At 31.7% G+C, this 18,706-nt stretch overlaps 1 protein-coding gene across 9 annotated transcripts in view; it reads left to right on the top strand.

Moving 5' to 3' along the window:
- Nucleotides 1–18,706, top strand: part of LOC107436625 (multidrug resistance-associated protein 1) — a 158,432-nt gene that overhangs the window by 53,051 nt on the left and 86,675 nt on the right. For 5 of the 9 annotated variants that reach the window (XM_071178175.2, XM_071178172.2, XM_071178180.2 and 2 more), the window contains exons 2-4: nucleotides 716–776; nucleotides 10,269–10,365; nucleotides 17,722–17,898. In XM_071178175.2, the coding sequence (XP_071034276.1) occupies nucleotides 10,327–10,365; nucleotides 17,722–17,898 (216 nt within the window). In that variant the 5' untranslated portion in view covers nucleotides 716–776; nucleotides 10,269–10,326. Of the gene's footprint in view, nucleotides 1–715; nucleotides 777–3,769; nucleotides 4,023–10,268; nucleotides 10,366–17,721; nucleotides 17,899–18,706 lie in introns of those variants that run through there. The other 4 variants (XM_071178178.2, XM_016048397.5, XM_043051014.3 and 1 more) reach the window with 4 other exon arrangements.

The following is an 18,706-nucleotide window of genomic DNA, read 5'->3' on the forward strand; positions in this document are numbered from 1 at the left end:
CACCGGGAAGGGCAAAAAAATAATAGGAATAAAAAAAAAAATTTTTTTTTAGCTTAATTGTGTCGGTTCAGTTTTGCACACGATGTTGATAATTCATACTCGTTAAGGGGTGTCCAGTGAGTGCTCAATAAAGAAGATCTGATTAGAACGGTGGTTCGATGGCTATTTAATATGTGCAGACGATAGTCACCCCCCAAAAAGTACTTTCCAGGAACAAACATCTTTGTTTACGGAGATTCTAGACCCCCAAAATCTGCAGAATACTCGCAATTATAGATCTGGGAACTAACTAGTGTGCAGCGATCATGGGTCGCTAAGCCTAGATCGGTTAATTTTATAGTTTATTATTTTCAGTCTATTAAAAAAATTTTTTTTAGGGAAGACATTAGATAACCGTTTTAACTAAAAATATAGATTGTTTATTTATGATTAAAAAGAAGAAAAAAACTGAATTGAATCACAAAAAAAAAATAAATAAAAATTATACGATAGATAGAATAAAAACAAGCAGAAAAACCTTTCAAAAGTTTCAAAAAAAAAAGAAAGTTTTTCCACTCATTAAGAAATGAGATGTGCATTGAAGAGAATAAACACGTTTCTGTGATGACCTTGAAGTTGAACAGAAATATACGATCTTGTGTTGATCCAAATGAATTGCATATGTCTTGATTTACAATTCAAAGAAACATTTATCTACATTTTCTTTCCATTCCAGGGTTGGATAAGTATCACAACTTCTCCTCCATCACAAGTACTTTCTTCTTCTTCATACGATTGTGAGTATTTGCAATTGAACAATTTCTTCTTTTTTATTCATTCATTTTCTTATTTGTGTTGATTAAATTTTGCAATTGGAATTATGATTAAATCTTGCAATTGGAATTATCATCACTGGTTACTTTTGAGCATGTTTTGTTGAATACCCCATTTTTTAATACTTTGATATATTTTTTATTTTAATTTCATTAAAAGCGACTGATTTTTATAGCTCGCCTATTTACTATTTAAATATTCCATAAGCATTAGAAATAAGCATTCTTCATGAATGTCATTTGTGTTTTTTCAAGATGGAAAGAGACAAAATGGATTTTGTAAATAGGCCGAGCAAAAGTGAAAATCTTCAGGATGTCGGAGCAATTGCGTCGCTTTTTTTATCTTTAATTCTGACATAAAGGTCTCAATGAGTTAAGATTTTGATGTGTTTATACTTAAAACGATCTTTAAAGATACTATTTTAGCAATTCAAAAGACAAAAAATGAAAATCACGAACACATTCATAGATTAGCACATCTCATGCACAAATCTCTTTCCAAAAAAAAAAAAAAAAAATATGTTCATTAGAAGTTGAATTGGCGACTTTCCACATTCTGATGGCGTTGCCCTGTCATTTAATAAAGCAAGTTGAAAATCATTGCTGAAAAAAAATCCAAAGACTCAAGAAGTTTTTTAATTTTGAACTCCTTTCTGTGAAAGACTGTCCATCAGGTAAAATTTGATCAGATCGTACGATTTAGCAAACTTGTTTAATTCTTTCGAATAACGTAGAAATTCCATGGCTTGCAAAAAAAATATTTCTTAAGGATTTTGACATTAGTTTCCATATCAACACAATCAATTATTTTATTTTATAACCGTCGTGGAACAGCCATTTTACGCAATTCCGGCTTGCACAGTGCTAACCTCAAAATATCCTCAGTGGTAGACGAATCCCCTTGTCGTCAGACTAACCGTGGGAGGTTCTCGTGGTCTCCATGTAATGCGGGTTAGCTCCATCAAAAAGTCTTCCTCGAAGTCACCCACTACCTGATCCAGGAGTCTTCTGGATTGGGGTTCAAAATGTTCTTCTATACCAGTGGTGCGCAAACTTTTTTCGACTGCGACCCCTTTTGTAGAGAGAAAATTTTTGGCGACCCCTAGAGATAAATGTTCACAAATACGATGTATATTTCGCACATTTCTTTCGTTTCATCGAATAATAACATCATCATATTTGACTCATATTAATTTTATTTATAATTTTAAGAAAATACTTTTTGTATAACACAAAAATCAGTAAATTGCCCTTTAATGAGATGTATGTGGCTGCAAGTTTCTAATTATCTCATCGATGTTTGGATGTATGTTGCTAATTGCCATTCGCATATCATCTTCAGGGTTTAAACGCGAGCGGTATTTAGTTTTTATTGAAACTAGTTTGCTAAATCCAGTTTCACATAAATACGTTGATGCAAATTGTATTAACACTCTGATGGCATTCTTGCATAAAATGGGATATTGTTTTTCCACGGATAGCCAAAATTTTTGGCAAGGCTGAGTCTTAAATTGATTTCGAAGAGTATAATCACTAATTAGATCTATCAATTGCTCTTTCTCACTAATTTGAAGCGTATGTCAAAGGAAAATGGATCACGAATCCAATCAAGATCGTTTTCAGGAAAATCCTCGAATCTTCTCGAAAATTTTTTCTTTAACTTTTCAATGTGATTGGAAATGATGTTTTTAAATGTAAATATATCTATATTATTTTCCTTGATAAAATCGTTAAAGCAAGGGAACATGTCGGTGTTGTTTTTATTCAGTTCAGTTTGCCAGAGACTAAACTTATTCTTAAAAGCTTGAATTTTACTGGCTGTAGTTATCATAGTTGAATTCTCACTCTGCAAGCTCAAATTTAAGTCGTTAAGTTTTTCGAAAGTATCAACTAAATAGCTCAGCTTCCCTAGCCAAACTTCATTGATATAATAACTTGCCAATCTATGTTTCTTTTCGATTTAGAACATGTACACTTCATTTCTCAAATCAAATATCCGTCGTAGTATTTTCCCACGTGAAAGCCATCTGGCTTCGGTGTGTAACAGTAATTTCTCATACGTTGAGCCCATCTCATTGCAAAGAATTGAAAAGAGACGACTATTGTGGCTGTTGCATTAAATGCAATGCATTTAATGTAGTTAATTGAACTAACAGCGTCTTGTAATACTTTGTGCAACTCTTCATCCATATCTTTTGCAACAAGAGCTTGCCGATGAATCATACAGTGGTTAAATACCATATGAGGCGCCACGTTCTGAATTAAGCCTTTGAGACCTTTATTCGAACCTGTTAATGCTGCAGCACCATCAGTACAAACCGCAACACAGTTTGCCCAGGTAAGGGACTTTGTTTCAAAATATTCATTTATTACTTCGAATATTTTTTCTCCAGTTGTTTTTCCTTCCAAACTTTTGCAACATAAAAACGTTTCTGTTATATCTTCATTAAAAATAAACCTAACGTAAATAATTAGTTGTGACATTTTAGTAATATTGGTAGTCTCGTCCAGTTGTAAAGCAAATACAGATGAATTTTGTATGCGTTTTATGACTTCTGACTCGATATTTCGTGACATTTCGGAAATCCAATTGCAATTAAACAATGAGTGACGGCGCTTCACTCTTTATATGTACACTGTATGGTATGCAGGGATAATGCATTTCATAAAAATTTGGCGACCCCCAAAAAACTTCTGGTGACCCCCACAGGGGTCGCGACCCCTAGTTTGCGCACCACTGTTCTATACGACGGTTACAAAATAAAATATTAAATGGTGTTTCTTCAAGATAGGCTTCACTTAAACCCGACCTCAAATTTTCAGCGTTAAATGGTGAATTTGTTTTTGCTGAGTAACTTTGTATTTAAGATAATGGAAGGGTTTTGTGTGGAGTGTCTTCAAATAAAAGATAAAAAGTTTATTTGCATTGTCGACATTTCATCTTATCGGGCTGCATTCCTTCCATCAGTCTGTTTGACGCCGTTCTTCCTCTAACAGGTGATCATTTGTTGTTAGTATTTCCTTCCTTTTAATTGTCTTTCGAGCTTCAGATTGTTTGGTGTGGTTACTGTGCTCGCTTTAACTATTGAAACCCTTTAAACTTATTGAATCTGACCCATTAAAAGGTGTTCATGAATTGTTAACCTCTCTATTATTTCATCTCCTTTTTACTGCTGTGGCATGTGTTTAAAGGTGATAAATCACTTTTAGGTATGTTTGCTTTTATTGACTATTTTATATTATTTAATATATGTACTATATTGAATAAATATTTTTAAATACATATTAATTTCAAATCACATACATTCACTGTCTAAATTATGAGATGCACTCTAAGAGATTCTATGTAAAATCTTTATTATCAGGTGATACAGCGCTTTGTGTGGCTGAAACCGGTTTACGTTCGTATATCAACTGGTTCAATTAGACGATATATAGTAATATGAATTCGACGATTGGATAAATAAAACGATATATAGTATATTTATTATATCAGGTATTATATTAGTATATGATTAGACAAAATCGTTAGACGCACTGTAGTGTTTTAATAATGACGTGTTTTGCGCGAGTTTATATACAATATTTTTTTTTTTATTTAAACATACATGTCATGTGTTTTCATTCAGGCAATTTTTTTTATTTATTTATAACATTGGTTTCCATTGCAATGCAAATCAATTGGATACACGAATGAAAACAAGTGCAAACAGTCAGCTTAAAAACAATAAATTCGCTGTATCACCTGATAATTAAGATTTTACATAGAATCTTAAGAGTGCGTCTAATCATTTTGCCAGAGACTGTATATATTTTACGATTGGGGAGTTAAATGTGTTTTATTTAAAACTAGCCGCCTAAGGCGGCCAGCTGTCCGCCACGCTGAAGGTTTTCACAAATAAAGTTTTTTAAAACATGGCAGGAAATCTGAAGATTAGTGGACAATTAAAGTGTTCCTGTCCTGCAATTTTGTCTTCATATCCAGTTCTGCTGCAGATGTGTTATAGCTCTTGAGGATGTTTGAAATTATATAGCTACAACGCTTAAGGAAAAAAAGAACTAAAATGCTAAATACATGAAAAGAACACGAAAACGAATAAACTTTTTATGGTATCAATTTCTATTTCTATATAATTTTTTATGGTATCAAATTCTATTTCTATATCTGTTACGTCAAGCACTCAGGTATTATAATTTGATCTAGTTGTGCTTGTATGATTTTGATCTAGTTGCGCTTTCTACGTCATTTTGTTAACATCGTTTGGTTTGTTATTTCTAAGTTAACTTTCAAAAAATTGGCTGGCATCAACATTTTTATTCTTTAAGTTGTTTATTTTTTCTTTTGGAATTCGTTCCTTTTTAGCGAAATGTTTTTCAACCTAATCGAATTCTTTGCCGACTGTTCTCTGTATATATAAAGAAAATAAAGTAAATATTTTTAAAGTGTTGTGAAAAGAATTTTTAGTTGTACAAAGTACTACAATATCGCTATAAAAATTATCGTCTTCGCTTAAGAAAAAAAAATAGAGCGTGGAAAGAAGAAGAAAAACTTATTATAACAATTATGAACAGCGACAAATATATCAAAGCGAAGCGTTCTATTTACGTATCGAATATGTTGTCACATTTTTAATACAAAAGTTAAACTTTTCTCCACTTTAATAAATGTAAACTAATGCGAACTTTACAATTAAATTATTAATTCCTTCGTATATTATTGGTTTAAGTTGTAGAAAATTAATATTTCAATTGTGAGGTTCGCATTAGCATACATTTATAAGAGTGGGGAAAAGTATATGCATTTTTTAATAGTTTTTTGAATATGGCTCTTTGAAGACGAAAAAGCAGACGAAAAGCATAGACTTACAAAATGACTGATAACTAAATAACTAATCAAAATTTTTGAAAAAGAAAAAAAAATACTTCTTCATTATGTCAAAACACAATTATGGGCCGAGTTTCGTGCCCGGGCGAGGCTTCTGGGGCGATATATTGTGATTACAGACACACACAGCCGCTTTTATTATTATGTATAGATTACATTTTATATTACTACGTAATAGTCGCAAAAATATATAACATAGAAAAATGTTTGTCCAAAATATTGACATTTTGTTAAAACATTTAAAGAAACGTGTCTCTCTCATGCAGCCGATTACCTTACCAATTTTTTTGAAAACAAAACCTATTTATTTCATTCATAAATACAAGGAACGAAACATAATACACAAGTTTTGTGTAAAAAAAAAAAATATTTAATTTACCATCAGTTCCCAAATTATCTCGGGAAAGATATTAGTCTTTGTATAATATAAAAATCATCTGCATTTCGCGCATTTTTTTTTTTCTATATAAATTCATCAACCATCGCATCTATACAGTCCCGCTCAAACAAATATTGACAAAATTCCAATCACAGAGCGGATTGTTCCGGCCGATAAAACAAAACGATTATTATGCCCGAATCTTTGGGTAATCACGGAAGCGGTTAAGAAATATTCTTTAGAAAACAAATGTGTTGTTACCTCAAATAACTAAGTGAATAACACCAATAAAAAAAAGGTTGTCACAGTTGCTTAAGTTTGAAATCTGTCAATCCGAAGAAATCTCATTGGAAAATAATTTTTTACTTTGGGATGTCATCTGTATGTTTATGTAAGATATGTTTTTAATATTTTTGGAATGATATGTTGTATCTTTACATCATTTTTGACTGTATAATTTTTCTAACAATAAGTAAATATACTAACTTTGAATTGAAGTGATCAAATAGCTCACGAGTACAACTATTTAAAGACAGACATGAATTTTATTTTTTACTCAGAAGCTACTCAACCTATATCGTTCTTCGTTTGTTCATTCTTTAAAATGATATAGAAAATATTTATGTACCCCACAATTCTTAAAACTTTTCGATCCAACTCTTAAAAATCATTTTCTCATAAAGTTATTTTCTGGTTTTTCGTTGATTGATTGGCAGATAAGTAAACTAGGATGATATAAAAAAATATTTAATTTGATAAGAAAAACGTTCCAATTTCGATAGAAATATTCATAACCGAAACGGTACAGAGTGACAACTCTCAGCAGTCCCTATTTTTAAAAAAAAAAAAAAAAAAAAAAAAAAAAAAAAAATCAAAATTATATTCTGGCTCAAAAATTGGCTCGTTCCTCTAACTCAGGGGTCGCCAAACTTTTTTGATCATCGACCTCTATATAATTTTTCGAAATCTCCATCGACCCCCACAAAAGTAATTTTCTATTAATTAAAATAAAACTCTATTAGATACTGTGTACATTTATTTTATGATTTTAAACATTTATTAAAGTAATAGTACATTGTGTAACAATAGTTTTATGAAAAATATATTAGTATTGAAATTTAAATACCTTATTATTAAATAATAAGTAATCATGCATAAGTAGATATTAAGTATAAAGTAACTAAGGTGCTTCTTGATCAATGAGATGGGTGTGCCTGGTGTTTTTTTGTAAGGTTCGTTATATTGGATTCAAAATTGGTCAATTTTAATTTTCGTCAAAATTGGTCAATTTTGTAATTTTCTTTAAAAAAAATACAAAGTGTGCTATAGTTTTGTCGCGGGCTGTACTAATCCATATTATTAATGATTACCTTCTTTTTTGTGCATTGATAATTAAAATTGATATCTAAACCAAACGAATGGTTTAATCGAAACAATAACTAATTATCCAAAACTATAAAAGTTTTAATAATGACACTGCAAATATTCAACACAGTTTTCAAAGATGGCTGAAACTGCATATGATATTTGCATTTGTAACGTCAAATCTCGTCACACGTGACATTTGGACAAGTGTACATATGCATATGACTTATAAACTGCCCTGAGTTCGTGCCACTGCGCGGTGGTATGTAAATACTTGTTTCACCCCAATAAATATACGTTTATTAATTTATGTTTCATAAAGAAACTGATATTGAGTCAATTATAAAAAAAATTCACAAATTTTGCATACTTAATTAGGTATGTGTGATTTGCGTATTGAGAACAGTTTTTTTTTCTCGATCCACAATCGACCCTTCCGATTCGGATCGCCCCCCATTCGCCCCCCTGTCTCAGATCGACCCCCGCTTTTGTTAAATAGACCCCTGGGGGTCTATATAGACCACTTTGGCGACCTCTGCTCTAACTTGTTGCTCTCATCCCTTTTGCAAACGTGCACACAAAGGGATACCTGCAAGTGACGTAGTGGGAGTATTTTGATCCTGATAGGTTGTTGAAACTTGTTAGCGACTGTTCTTTCCATTCTGTTTCGAGTGCCCCCGTCAAGTACCAATTCTTTTAAGGGACACATTTTATATTCTTTCACAAAGATTCTTTGAAAATAATTCTTTCAGTATATATTTATACCAAAGACAGACACGAAGCCATGATGAACATAAACTTATTATGCATCGAAGTTGCCAGGTACACAACAAAAATACATCGCAGTTACTGTAAACAAATAGTGAATCTAAGTTAAGTAAAAAAGACGAGAAAGATCATACGATTTAATATACGGTTCTGTATTTAATTAACATTATGAAACGAATCTTTATATTACGCCATTTCGCTGTTAAAGATTCGCTGACGTCATAGTTGTCTTTTTCTTTCTGGAGTGTCCTTTACACCACATTTTCCAGATTGCGGGTAACTCACTTGAAAAGTAAGACAACATAGCGTTATGAAATTCTTCTTGGACGAACGTATCAGTGCTTCATTTTACGTACGTGAACAAGTCTTTTTCAAACATTTTAAAATATTATTTCAGACTAACATTTAACCTTCTACCTCAATATAAGGAACTTTGAAAAATGAAATATAAAATATACGCAATTTCACACATTAAATATTTAAATTAAAACTTGTATATCGTTTTTCTATTGTAGAAGTTTTTACTTAGCCCACCAAACGTTTTTTTTTCCCCTTCCTTTTCCTCCCTCAAGAAGTGTGCCTGCAATATATAGTTTATTCCGTGGTGGCTCAGGAGATGTGAAAACACAGAGAAGATCCTTTAATCCAAAGAGAGCCACGATGGCAATAGAGCGTCCTATAAGGTGAGCAGGGTTCGAAACCCAGCTACGGCTGATCAATTCCGAAGCCCTCTTGCACCGATCACAGTGCTGACGTAAAATATCTTCAGTGGTAGACGGGGATAGGGTCCCCTTCCCGTCAGGCTAACCGTGGGAGGTTTTCCTCTCCATGTAACGTGAATGCAGGTTATCTCCATCAAAAAGTCCTCCACGAAAGCAAATTTCTCCCACTGCTTGATCCAGGAGTTCCCTTGTCTTCTGGATTGGGTTCAAAATGACTAGGCTACGAAATTAATAGTCGTAAACCCAAAATTGAGTCTGTTGAACGACGGTTATAGTCTTGAATTTTGATCTTATTTGTAAAAGGTCAATATTATGTTTTTAGAGAAGAAGAAGACAGTTATTAGAATTTCCTTTAAAGATTATTTCATCTCAATTATTTATATTAAAACATACCATTCATTCCTTTTTACATAAAACAAATTATTTCAATAAAGTAGTGAATAATATTTAACTTGAGTTCAACTCCACATATTTTTCTGCAACATTTTTACGAAAATAATATTTTGATGCATACCTGACAGGTCTCCTGTTTTTTAACTCCTGTATTTTACGACCATCTCCTGTTCACCTGTATATTCTCAAATTTCTTCATTTTTGTTGAGGAAAAGAAATTTGACTCTTCTTCGACAGATGGTGCTATTGCCAATACTGCAGTAGGTTGGGTGTTAAGTACCCCTTGCGGTCAGGCTAACGTCTTCGTGGTTTTCCTCTCCATGTAACGCAAATTCGAGTTAGTTTCATCCAAAAGTCCTCCACAAAGAGAAATTTCTTCCAATACTTGATTGGTCGAGGAGTTCTCTTGTCTTCTGGATTGGGTTCAAATTCACAAGGCTCCGGAGTTGAGCACGAGTTCACCCAAAATGACAATGCTGTTTAACAACCGTTATAGTAATTATAAATAATGATTTCAAAAAAATCCTCTTTAGATAAAGATTTTTTTTAAACTTGGCTAAATGTTAAGTGCTTAGATTATTTCCAATTTTAAATGTCTCTTTTTGACTTGCGTGATGATGTATCAAAACTTTACTGGTAGCCTAGTAAAATCTCCGTTTCTCCAATGTTGGCAGGTATGCACAGTAATCTTATAAAGATAAACTATCAAAAAATACAATAATTTTATTTATTTATTGAAAATTTTACTGTGTTGTTCTTCCCCCATAAAGGCTATACCCACCTCATGAGAATGCAATGATGATTGAACTTTGTAATATTTTGATACTATTTCTCGAGCATATTGAGTAAATAAAAAGAGGGTGACGTCATATTGCACGTTATGAATCTGAACAGAAATCTTTATTCAGCAGATGTGATACATTTTATTTTGTGTTGTTTTGTAGGGCAATTCTTTGAATGAGTTAAAAATGAGATGACGACACTTCTTCTCACGTTAGAAAAATGAATGTGCTAGATGATTTTTGTGGATCCCCATTCTGGGTAAGTTTTCTCTCTCTCTCTTTACACTTTCCTCTTAAATCGGCAGATCCACTATGGAAATCGTGCTTTGCTGTGGTGATAGTGGATCTTTATATATGTGAGAATCAAGCATCCACTGCAACAGCGCCACCCCATTTTTGTAAAAATTTCTTCAAATTTAAAGTCTTCGAAATAATCTAAAAATTTTTTTGTATACTTCTTTAGCTGCACTTATTAATATCTTATAGACAGCAGTGTAGTTTATTGCTCGAGAAAAATAAAATAGAAATTCACCAAATCTTGAATGCCAGGAAAATGACATATTACCTTAGAAGTTTAAAAAACAGTCATTTTAAGATAATAGTAAGTAACTCAACTTATGCCTTTATGTTAGATGGACCATAAATTGCTTAAATTAGTTCTTTTTATCCACTGTAGAAAGGAATCAATTTTTTTTTATTGCTGATATTAACAGAATAAAATTGTGTATAATAATCAATCATTAAATAAATAAATAACTTTGATGACATCCAAACATATTACAATCATACATAAACTTGGTATTAGGTTAATATTTGCTTTCCCTCTTTACAGTATTAGCAGTTAAAAAGAATTTCTGGTAACACTCCAATGTCCTGGCATTCATAAACCAGGATAATGACAAATTCGCCATTTTATAGCCTATAACTTTACTTTAATTTAATATTTAGGCCGCCGAAGACGTTTATATTCTGCAGAAAACAACAGTATTTCTTAAAATAACTCAGATAAATCTGTGTAGTTTTTGTTACTTGTTTACTTTAGTGTATCAATGGGTGAACATCGTAATGCAATACGTTAAAAATAAATACAAATGGGAAGTCTATAAAAAATATCCCGAATAAAAACCCATGACATGTATGTTTAAATATAAAAGCTTCAAAACATGTCATTATTAAAAAACACTACAGTGCGTCTCATAATTGAGTCTAATTATTATAATATAATGCCTTATATAATAAATATTATATATCTTTTAATTTATCCAATCGTCGAGTTTATATTCTAATGCAGAGGTCGCCAAAGTGGTCTATATAGACCCCCAGGGGTCTATTTAACATAAGCGGGGGTCGATCTGAGCCAGGGGGTCGATCCGAACCGGAAGGGTCAATGGGTCGAAGGATTATCAGTATTTTACAGATATGTGACAATTAGAAATAAAAGAAGAAGACTTGGAAATATATACAGGTAATCTTCAAAAATTGATCGACGATTTTAAACTGCATTTTGTTGATTTGGAAAACATTGACATCCCTGATTGGATTACTGTGCCATTTTCTCCTCAAATTGAAAACGTGGACATCAACCTGCAAGATGAGCTTGCTGAATTATTATGGGGATTTGAAGCAAAGACACTTTTTAAAAATTTAACAATAAGCAAATTTTGGACAAATATAAATATAATGCAAAAATATGTAAAACTTTACGAAATAGCTCAGCCATTTATGATAGCATTTCCATGTTCCTATATGGTTAAAGCCGATTTCAGTCACGTAAATTCAATCTTAACTAAGAACAGAAATAAATTAAATGTGCAGTTTCCATGGGGATTTAAGATTAAATTTGACCAATTTTGAACCCAATGTAACGAACCTTGCAACAAAAAAAAAAAAAAAAAAACACCAGGCATTGATTAAGAAGCAATAAATCCGTAGTTACTTTACTTATTATTTCTACTTACTTATAATTACTTATTATTTCATAAATATTAAGGTATTTATATTTCAACATGAATATATTTTTCATAAAACTATTGTTACACTATGTGCTATTACTTTAATAAATGTTCAAAATCATAAAATAAATGTACAAAAACACAGTATCTAATAGGGTTTTATTTTAATTAGCAGAAAATTACTTTTATGGGGGTCGATGGAGATTTCGAAAAATTATGTAGGGGTCGATGATCAAAAAAGTTTGGCAACCCCTGTTCTAATGTAACCCATTGATACACTAACGTAAACAAGTGCAGACCTGCTGTGTGAAAACAATAAAGCGCTGTAATTAAGATTTTACTTAGAATCTTAAGAGTGCGTCATTATAATGGTTCTAACGCAATTAAATTTTAAACTTGAGATTCCTTTTGTAAATATATAAGTTTTTATGAAATAATAATTATTTGATAACGATATTGAATTTCTATGCAGAATTGGTTGCATTTCTTATATTTAAACGCTTCCTAACTAAAATTAGAAAAAAGCAGCTCGGATAGTTGGATGCTTGTTAAATTGTCAGATCTTGCAATACAGGTATTCAACTTCAGGAATGTAGATCAACTTATCTTCTAAGTTAGGGGTGCGCAACCTGGGACCGACTATTGATGCGTGGCTCACATAATCTTCTGTACACAATAGAATTTTTTTTCGAAAAATATAAAATATTTTGAATAACGCATTTGAGTCATCACTTTTTGATGAGCTCAATTTACATATAGTAAATAAATCTGTGTTTCTCGATCTCTTTTACTCCGTCGTCATTGCGTCAGAATTTTGCATGTTTTTTAAAAAATAGAATACTTTTTATGATATGTTAATTTCGAAATTGAGTAATCACTTTTTGTCTGGCATTATTTTTGCCGATTTCATCTCAAATCCAAGTGATTTTTCCTATAAATTTTATTCAATTAAAATATGTTTTATTTGAATTTGTATTAATCATCAAAATATGCATTTATTAAATTATCTTTTATATTTTCATTCTGTGAAGTGAACGTTTAAAAAAAAAAAAAGTGTACCAAGTGATATGACAAAAAAAAAAAGCACATTTCTTTTATCCATTTTTTATATATTTTTGAATATATCACTTTTTAAAAAGGTAAATTTTTTTAAAAAAATGATCACGTTTTTTATTTTTGAATGATTTTTAATAATTAAAATTATTTTTTAAAAATTAAAAGTAATTTTCTGAAAATATTACTGATAAATTCTAAGTTTACTGAAGAAAAAAAAATTAGTGCTTATGTTTATAGAAAATTTTTTTTATTTGCCGTTAACATGTCTAAATACGCGTGCGGTCTCTTAATTATTCAACCAGCTGTGCAAGTGGCCCTTCATTCAAAAAGGTTGTGCACCCCTATTCTAAGTGTTAAATTTGAAGCTTTAAGATGAGACTTTAAATCGATCTTTTTATGTTACAAAAGATTATAGTACCTTTTAGCACACTGAGGGAATCAGACTGTCTTAGACTTTTGATAACGATTTTTAAAATCTTGACTTACGATGTCATAAAAATATTTTTAGTAATCATTTCAAAAATCACGAATTCCCTCCTACCTTAAGTAATAATTGAAATGCCACATTTACGATTTTTAGTTTCTTTCAGCAATTCTATTTTTCGTGTTTCGAACTGAAGTATTATTTTTGGCTCCTTTTTGATTGGGTGGACATGTTTTAATTTGAATTTGCCGTAGCATAGTCGCTTCCGGCTTTTGCGCCTTTAAGCTGTACCAATTTCGAAGCAAAATTATATAAAATTGATTTAAAATAGATTAGTAATTTGAAAAGATGTGTACTCAGTTTTTTTTTTTTTTTAATAATATTTTTATTTCCCTTTTTAAAAAGCTGAAACACACCCAAGTAAAATATGGCATTGTTGATTTATAAATAAGAATTTAAAAAATTGTTAATTAAAAGATCTAGTTCTCTTCTCTGTTGATGATTTAAAAATTAGTACGTATTTAAAACATAATACTTTTTTTTAAATCAAAATTCTATCATAATATTAAATTTTTAAAACTTCTCAAATGTCATTTTGAAAAAATTGTTTTCTGGTGATATTTTAAGAATATACAAGAATGAAAATTCGAGAAAATATTATTCTTAAAATCAAAACAATGTTTGCCTCCATTTTGAAACCAGGTTTTCAGGAAATGTTTTCTATTAGTAAGGGATATTAGAAATAGTGTACAACTTATGTAAAATATTCAGCTTTTTTTTTTTATACAATAAATGAAATAATATCTTTAAAGAAAGTCCATCTGGATTGTTTCAAAATGGCATGCGAAGGTCATACTAGTGTGTCAAATTATCAAAAAAATGAAAACAAAATCAATAATTTTTCTTCCAGAAAAAATGTTCCACATTAATAAGCGATTTGATTTTATAACCTTGGACAATAATGAATCAAAGAAATTAGTTGTGCAAAATTATTTTCTTTTATTTTAATCAAAACATTTAAGCAACCCATAATTAACTTTATTCAAAATAAAAATAAATCAGTGTTTGTGCATTCTTTGATGAAGACTGTCTCTGTTTGACTTTTCAAACGTTAACGCTTTTCCTAAACTTGAACGTTTTTCGCTTTTATTTATTTTCACATAATCTGAAATTGGCTAATGTTGAGTAGGAATTCAAATTGGGTACCTGCCAGCGACTTGGGACATCATGTTCAGCAGCCAATCAGGTTTGAAATACACTCGTTGTCTTCGTCGCTTGTAGGTATCCAATGAAATCTATCTGAAAATTGAGCGATAATTAGCCAAACATAATAGCAGTAAATCATGCAAGTATATAAAAAAGAAACTAATGGGGATTAGTTTTGTTAAAAGGAAAACGATTCTATTACATTAAGCAAACCCATACCACTACTTTGTTATTTTCACTGAGTCACCTTTAACACTCCATCGGGCGCGTTGATCTGACAGATACAGGCGTGTCAATATCTCTGCTTTTGTCCCCTAAAACATTTTCTTACGACCTTGACCTTATCAGTATCTGTCCATCTGACCCCCTGCTACTTTGGAGAGCAGTAGTGACCAGTTCGGTGTAGGAAAATGTCCTGTTTCTAAGCTTGTTTGAAATTTTGTATCTGTTAGATACACGCGCCCGATAACGTTTGTCTCGTGAAGCTACATGGAAGTATCGAGATTTCCTGAGCGTTTTTGATTTATCTTTTTCCTACGATGAGTGCTAAACGCTTTTTAGATTTGAGAATTCATAAAGACCTAGAGCTAGTTCATAGTATTCTATTTAGTGATGGAAATGAGGAATTAAATGCTGAAGAATTTGATGAAAGTGATGCTGACGAAGAAGATATTTTAGAAACACGTGAAGTTGATTGTCATGGCAGTAAAAGTGTTTATAATGACTCAGAACTCGATGATGATGTTAATAATGATGATTTTTATGTAGGAAAGGACAATAATACTTAAATGGGCAAAACAGATCGGAAGAAAAAATTTGACTTAAATTTAGAATCGGATTCAATTATAATAATTGATTTGTCACTTTTATATTATGTATTATTTGTGCATAACTGTCCTTTTTATACTTTTTCAACAGTTTAACATGTTTAATTAAATGTTTTTTACAGCATTTAACTTTTGTAATAGCGTTTGTGATTAATAAATAAAAATTATTATTGAAAATATTAAAAAATATATAAAAATTAAATAAAAATTAAAAATATACATAAAAAACTAATAAAAGGTCCGGGTGTAAAAGCCTGGACCTAAAAAGAGTAAAAATAGGAGATTTAAAGTAATACATATTAACAGAAAACACACAAAACAGAGATGTATCTGACAGATACATCGCGCCCGATGCCGTAAGTTTCGAGACGCGCCCGACGGAGTGTTAAAAGTTTCACTTGCCTGTTTCTTCTACTAAGCTCTTCCATTGTAACCTAATATGCCTTTTGTGTATAATTTCGCAGTGTTGTTCAGTACTGATTGTGTGTGAAGAAAAGACATTAGTTTAATAAAGAACAGATTTAATAAAGGAAATAAGCTATATTTAGATATTTCTAAGAAAAAGAGTTCGTTTTTGAGGATTCGCATGACTACTATATTCAACCCGTAACGAAGAACTCGTATTCAGGTAGTTAATGATAAAAATTAATAAATGTCGAATGCAATAATATCGTTATGGATGACTTCAAATATCGATACGATGATTGCAATCAATATCGATACTATTACGAACCTAATGGATCTCGAGTTTTATATGACTTGCTCGAGTTTTTAACTGTCATTTGTTTCTCTATCGCTACAAAAGTTTTTTTTTCTTTCTCCGGCTGTAACGTTTTGATTGAAGCTTTTGTGTTATCTAAAAACAGAATTAAAATTTCGATCACTTTTTAACAATTGTTCAACTGTAACTAATGCGAGGTTATAAGTGTTTAACTGAAATTATTTTCGCATTCTATCGTGATTCGAAATTTTGACGCCTTTCTATGGACTTCTGATTCCGGTTTTCGACTAAAAAGCGGAAAATAGGAATTCAATAAAATTTTTTGAAATGAACTAAAATAATACTGTTTGTGTTTGACGAAAGAAAAAAAAAAAGCATGGGGGTACGCAACACCAAATCAATTTTTCTCGTTTTTCGAAAGTGATGACGTTTATTGTTCGACAAAAACAGAATTATTTTTTCTGTTTCAATCCACGGCAAGAACGTATTTTTTTAAATTTATTTTTAGAATAGCATTGTCAAATCAAGTTTTTTTTTTTTTTGAAGGCTCTGTCGCCACATGTTTCCCCCCCCCCCGAATAATATGCTGTTTTCATTACTGCTGCGAATAATGCAACAGACTGTAGTTTGTCGATGTAAAGAACTCCCCTAGCCTTTCGTCTGCAGTAGTGTCGGTGACTACGGATACGAGGTTTAACTATTTCCGGTAGGGGTGTTGTTGGTTCATTATTTTAGACAGGTTTTAATTCGGGTCGGGCGAGAGGAAGGGAATCGGGGGGGGGAAGAAGCTCCCCTCTTTGAAATGCGCCCTTGTATCCATAGCAGCAGACGGCTTTCGACTTTGGGCCGAGGGGAGTTCTTTCGATAGACACACTGTTTAGTTTGTTTAACGTAAGAACTCCTCTAGCCATTTTTCGGGACTTGTGGCGATGACTATGGTAAGGAGGCATGACTATTTTAAGTAGGGGTGTGGGATGATTGTTTAGGGACAAGTTTTGGCTCAGGCCCACGCGAGAAAGGAATATTTTCCTTCGGCCTATTGTGTTAACCTGCAGAAGATACCCCTCCCTCCTTTCCATAGCAGCTGAGAGCCTGACTTTATGACGGGGGTAGTTCTTACCATAGACAAACAAAGGTTAAATTCAGCATATCTTTCAACTCTCATTCTGAAAAATAACATCATTATGAAGGACAGTTTTGTGAAAATGAATAAGTTCTGATTTTTTTTTTTAATATTTGAAAACTTATCTGGGCTCATAAAAATGTGCAATTTTAAATTTTAAAACATATAAAGTAGTTCTACAAGCCCGGATCACAGGATGGTGTTTGAAAAATTATTGCTCCGCTTTGAAGGTCATTATGAGTCTATGGTATTTAACCAGTTCTCGGAAAGGTCAATATTGGTGAAAATGTCCGATCTCTCTTGCAGGATTCTAAAGCACTTCGGGAATCGGACGATCCAGACTTCACCCTGTGCTTTCAGTACACTCTTCTGACCTGGATTCCCTGTGCTTTTCTTTGTTTATTTGCCCCACTAGAATGTTATTTTCTGACGCAATCTCGACAGAAAGAACTACCATGGACGGGAACGAATATTACAAGAATGGTAAGTATACCTTCAATTAAACTTTAATCCAATCCTAACAGCTTGATTAATTTTACACACTGTCTTGCTGTTGTCCATGCGGAGATATTGTTCTTTATGTATTGTTAATTTAAATTATAGTAGTTTTAGTAATGTGTCCACCTTATGTATGGGACATTTCATCAGAGCTGTACTACTTTCACCTCTCCAGCCATAACTCGAGTAATGCTGGAAAAAACTATGCAGCAGATTGGATCGTTTAAAATTCCACAGCCATTTTAGAAAAGATATTATTTTTTATAAAAATGCATAAATTATTCTAAATAATTTAAATTATTTGCTCGAATAATCTCTTTGCTAAATAATAAAGTTACTGTAATCAATTGATTAGTTAGAATCAAAAACTATAATACAAATCAAATTATGTAAAATATTAAAGGAAATGATGTCACTTATTTATTTTTCATTATCTGAAAAATCAAATTCAATCATTGATAGCGTTCATACAAACATTACCTCAGGTGATTCCACTCAGGTGTTGGGGACCCACTAAACATTGCCAATTCCCCCCCCCTCAATATTGAATATATTTAAAATTGGGCATAAATTGTTTTTAATGGTGGCTATTATAACCAAGAAAAGAATTCTTTGTCAGAAACTAGTTATGGATTATGTAATTTCAAGATTTGTAATGCAAAGTAAATTTCAAAGAGTTACAATCAATAGAGTTACAATAGCTGGAGAATTGCCCGTACGTCTAATAAGAATGTTTGAATCAGCAGCAAATACTCTACTTATCATGAGTAGTGTTTATTTACCATTTATCTCT

This window comes from Parasteatoda tepidariorum, chromosome 1 (genome assembly GCF_982258835.1).
Source record: "Parasteatoda tepidariorum strain Cologne lab strain chromosome 1, Ptep-v5.0, whole genome shotgun sequence".
NCBI classification, from domain to species: Eukaryota; Metazoa; Arthropoda; class Arachnida; order Araneae; family Theridiidae; genus Parasteatoda; species Parasteatoda tepidariorum.